We start from the raw sequence: 5,291 nt of genomic DNA, 5'->3' as shown, positions 1-5,291 counted from the left end.
GAGAAAACAGTGTAGTTACGGTAATACAAGATTGGAGAGAATCTTGCATTAAAAGAAGAAGATACGGTAATACAAGATTGGAGAGAATCTTGCATTAAAAGAATTGACGACTAGAGGCAATTCAATCTTAGTTGGGTTTTTATTCTTGTTAGACAAGCAGTGTTGGATCCCTTTTTGAAGATAAATCACTGAAGGAGAAGCACCTGAAAGGAAATGGAAATAGTAAGTTAATACATGCATTTTCTTAAATAGAATCTAGCATAGACATGGAAATGCCTACTTTTAACATAAGGCAGAATTGAAAGAGAAGGGTGGAAGAGAGAAATAGTTGAACAGTTAATCAATGTCATTTGATGGTAAACACTTAAGAGACTGATTAACATTTTGGGAAGAAAAAAAATCTTATGAGCTCGCATCTAACAGATTGTGCTCATGTATTAGGTCACAAGTAACATTTTGTAGCAAGATCCCATCTTAAATTCTGCAGACCAAAAAAAAGTTTCAGCTTTGTACTGATTGTGGGAATTTAAACTCCAATTTATACACTTCATAATATTAGGAACTTCCAATCAGAGTTTCCAATTCCCACATATTTAAAGTTTTTGACCAAAACCAAACCTTAAGCTTATAGTGCCCATATTGAAAAAGTTGGTCATCAAAATTCCCTCAAACTTCTACAAATAAATTCTACATCCTATAGCATTTACCAAATCAGGGAATCAGAGATAAACCAAACCAATCTTCACATTATCACATTTTTTCCATGTTTCATCACTCAGTTAGCTTTTACAAATTATATCAAAAACAAAGAAAACTATTTTTAATAAGGAAAAAAAATGTAATTGCAACACCTATGAAAGATTTAATGTGGTAAATGATAACTTATGTGAATGTTATCATAAAAATGGCAACTCTATTCAATGGCACAATAACTCATTTGGAGTAAATCTTATTTGGCACAATAACTCCTATTCAATGCACATCTTGAGTAACAGGTTGTCAACTCTATCCCATAGCACATGGTTACATAATTGATCCACTAGCAACAGTGCCAGCTTTTTTTTTATAAAATAAAAAAATTTAAGTAAACTTAATAACAAGCAAGACAAGGATCAATAGTTCATACCTCTCTGGTGTCTTTAGAGTTCAGACATGGGATTGTCAAATCTAATTCAATGAAAAAAAAAACTGGATAAGTAATTAAACAAATTACATATAAGCAAAGACTAAGACTCCTGAGAAATTTTCAAAACATGACAAAACATGATGAACTGACAAGATTCAAGATTGTTAACAAAGCTAAAACCATAAATAAATTACCTGGGGATAGTTTGTCAACTACTGTGAGGGATAGGAAACCAGGAGGAGTAAACTCAGGCTGACCAACATCTGTATCCAAATAAGCTATCTCCAGGTATTGGATACTAGTAGTGGGAAGACTCATTGGTATGCTGAAAGTGTTTATTGGTGTCAATGTGTACAGGTAAACTTTTGAATCTCACGGATTTTGGAAACCCGGTAGTATACAATAATGTGACAACTGTGACAACACTGACAAGTCGGTGGCAGAGTTTTGAAAATCCAGCTGATACATTTCTTCCAAAGACGTCAATGGATGAAAACTTGTAGTTGACTTCTTGGAGAGACCATCATGACCCTGGAAGTGGGAGCTTCCTGTTTATGCTAGAACAACTAGGGAGTTCCAGTCATCATCGACAAAGAATGTAGTATTTACTGGAAAAACGTTGGTAATTACATTACAAATAAATTGTATTTCAGCAATTCAAAAGTTTGTCAATGAAGGATGTTATATAATCAATGTTCCAATTTTGAGAAAGGAAGGATATTATATAATCAAGCCTTTTGTGGTTGCAAATCCAAAAAGATTCTCTCCTTCACTGTCATCAGGGCTTTGATGATGTAAGATGATATCATCATATGATCCCATAATGATAGTGATGATATTGCTAATGCTAATGATGAGGGTGATGCAGTTAAGACCTAACAGTGGATATAGATAGGAGGATTTATGAACATCCATAATGAAAACATAACAGTAACATGGGGCGGTTGATGTTGATCACAGTATCATAGTAATTCCCTTCTCTTTCTAGAGAGCACCTCCACTGAAGGACTTTGGCTTCTTCTGATAAATGAAATGTAGCCTTCAATAATATTAACAGCCTTCAGCAGGTTTCTCACTTGTCTAGCCTTGTTGAACTGAATGTAGTGGGCTTAACAACTTACCGTGTCTAAATTAAATCATATCAAGAAATTGCTATGGATTGCAGCGAAAATTTCAAGCTAACCTTGGATTTGTTAGCCTCCCGATCAAAAGGGTTAATAACTTATATATAAAAGGATTTATGACCCAATCCAACTGCATCCGGGTTGTTTCATCACCCCAGTTTTCTTCATCAATTCCCTAACATTAGCTGATTCTTCCCATTGACCTACAGCTGCATATATATTTGACAAAAGCACATAAACTGATGGATTATAGCGTTCAGTTTCAAGAAGAAATCCAGCAACTATTCTTCCTAGCCTTATATTGCCATGAGCTGCACAAGCACTAAACAATGTCCACCAGATATTGGAATGTGTTTCAACATGCTCACTGTTTATTATTCTTTCCGCCTCATCAAGATATCCACCACGACCTAGAAGGTCAACAATGCAAGAAAAGTGATCCACTCTGGGTATCAATCCATAATTTTTTACCATAGAGTTGAAGATCCGAGTACCATCATCAACTAAACCTGCATGGCTGCAGGCAGAAAGAACTGCAGTGAAGGTTGCTTGATCTGGTTTGACCCCAGATGAGTCTTGCATTGCTTCAAAACAGCTCACAGCATCCTTTCCTTGCCCATGTTGTGCATAAGCAGATATTAGGGAATTCCAAGAAACTGTATCTCTTTCACCCATTGCATTGAACACTTTCAAAGACCAATCCAAAGCCCCACATTTTGCATACATTGTCACAAGGGCATTGCCTAAACACATCTCTGAAAAGAACCCCAATCTAAGAATGTAACCATGAACCTGTCTCCCATGTTCCAAGGATGAAATGCTAGCACAAAGGCTCAAAATAAGACTGAGGGTATAGACATCTGGCCTTAGTTCCGTTTTGAGCAATTTAGAGAATTGCTTGAACCCCTGTATTGGACATCCATTAAACAAAAACCCCACAATAATAGTATTCCAGGAGATCAAATTTCTGGGGCATATATCAAGGAATATTTTATAAGCCTGATTTATCTTCCCATGCTTAGAGTATCCAGAAACTAATGCATTAGAAACTTGGATTTGCATCGCAAGACCATTTTTAGATGCAGCAGCGTGTATCATCACCACAACTTCTAAGCTTTCCGAGCTTGCTAATAAACTTCCAAAAGTAAACTCATCTGGTTCAATTCTCGCCCTTTGCATTTGCAGGTAGGCCAAGGTTGCTGATCTACCATAATTCCCTTGAGCGTAACTTGAAATCATGGTGTTCCATGAGACAAGATCCCTCTCCTTGAGTCTCTCAAAGACCACGTGAGCAGCATGTAAATCCCCACAACTGGAATACATAGTTATGGTCGCGTTGCTCACACATGTAAATGCTTCAAAACCCATTTTAACGGCTTGGGCATGTACCTGATGCCCAAATCTCGCAGATGAACACGGGCTCATCACACTCACAAAAGTCAGTTCAGTAGGCCTGAGACAAGCCTTGTGCATCTCTCGGAACAGTCCCAAGGCATCTTCATCTCTTCCCACACTTACCAATCCATCTATCATCACATTAAAAGTAATCTGATCATAAACGTCATCATCTGCCTCTTCAAATATCTCATACGCATCGGCAACAAGTCCACAATTAAAGTACATTGTAAGCAGAGCATTAACCACAGAAGCTCTAACTAAATACCCAGTTTTGATCACCAACGAATGTACCTGCCTACCAAAATCCAAACCCTCCAAAGAACACACACTCAAAACACTAGCATAAGTGTAATTATCATGCCTAACACCCACCCTATGCATTTCACTAAACAGACTAACAGCAATCTCCGCCTGCCCATTCTCCGAACACCCAGTAACTATCGCATTCCAAACCGCCACATCTCTCCTCGGCATTTTATCGAACAGCTCCCAAGCATCCGCAAAGTTGCCAAGCTTAGTACACGCCGATAACAGCGTGGTCCACGAATAAACATCTGGGTTCTCAATCTCTTCGAAAACCCATTTCACGGAATGCAAATCCTCAGCTTTCGCATAGAGCGAAAGCAGAGTGTTCGCTACATGAGGGTAGAATCTGAGGCCTGTGAATATGGCATGGGCGTGGAGTTGGTTCCCGAATGAGGTTTGGCGGAGATTAGCGGAGGCGGTGAGAGCGGTGGAGAGGGTGTAGTGGTCTGGTTTGAGGTGTTGGGACGAGTGGATTTTGGTGAATAAGTGGAGGGAATCGGAGTAACGATTTGAGCGAGTGAGGTTTGCGAGTTGTTGGTTGAGTTTAACGAGTTGGAGTTGGAGTTGGAGTTGTTGGGCGGTGCTTTCGGTTATGGTTTTCAAAAATGGGAGCTTCATCAGTCATTGTTTATGTCAGACGGAACCAGGAGGTCCAGGATCCTGTCTTTTGTTTGTGGATTTTCAGAAGTTGGAATTTCAGCACTAGAGGTTGGCAACGCAATCTCATCGTTATTGGTTTCTAATTTTTTTTGTATTTTTCCTTTTGAAAAAAAAAAAATTAAACAATGTAGTTTATTTTATTTTATTTTTTTTTTTTTTGAGGGGTGGAAACAATGTAGTTAATTTACTGTGATCTACAAAAACATAGGGATCTATTATGGTTTTTAAAATTGAATAGGACAAAGAACCGAAAATGAGAAGTTCTTGGTTTTTGTCCAAAAGGGATCAAATTGGTGACATAATAATGTAATTGATATTATAAATATATAAAAATTTGGTTTTATTCTTTTTACATTATTCTAAATTCAGCTTTCTATCTTCTTATCAAAAAAAATTAAACATAGTCAACCACTAAGTCAATGGTCATGCATTAATATTAGAAGAAATAAACGGTGAAAAATTAATATTTATCCGTGAAATAGCGTAAGAGGAAAGAGATTTCAAAAGTTGCAACTTCATAGATCTAATAATAATAATAATGATAGCTCTCAAGCAATCAAATGATAATGGGCAAAGTTTAGGAACACAGTTTAGCTGCAGAACTAGTTGTAGCCTAAGGCTACAATATGCTCTATTAAAAAAAAAAAACTAAAAACTAAAACCCTTATACATATTTT

General features: G+C 37.2%; 1 protein-coding gene across 1 annotated transcript; it reads right to left on the bottom strand.

Moving 5' to 3' along the window:
• Window positions 1–1,820: 1,820 nt before the first annotated feature.
• Window positions 1,821–4,669, bottom strand: LOC142623505 (pentatricopeptide repeat-containing protein At3g49740). The gene has a single exon (XM_075796945.1). It carries the CDS (start codon window positions 4,570–4,572, stop codon window positions 2,365–2,367), a length of 2,208 nt encoding a protein of 735 aa, XP_075653060.1. The 5' UTR covers window positions 4,573–4,669; the 3' UTR covers window positions 1,821–2,364.
• Between the last annotated feature and the right edge of the window lie 622 nt (window positions 4,670–5,291).

The sequence above is a fragment of the Castanea sativa genome, chromosome 2 (genome assembly GCF_040712315.1).
Source record: "Castanea sativa cultivar Marrone di Chiusa Pesio chromosome 2, ASM4071231v1".
In the NCBI taxonomy this organism is placed as follows: domain Eukaryota; kingdom Viridiplantae; phylum Streptophyta; class Magnoliopsida; order Fagales; family Fagaceae; genus Castanea; species Castanea sativa.
This window is presented reverse-complemented; position numbering and strand designations above follow the sequence as displayed.

Coding starts and splice junctions, on each gene's coding strand:
- LOC142623505 (XM_075796945.1), bottom strand. CDS start 4,572: ATGAAGCTCCCATTTTTGAAAACCATAACCGAAAGCACCGCCCAACAA.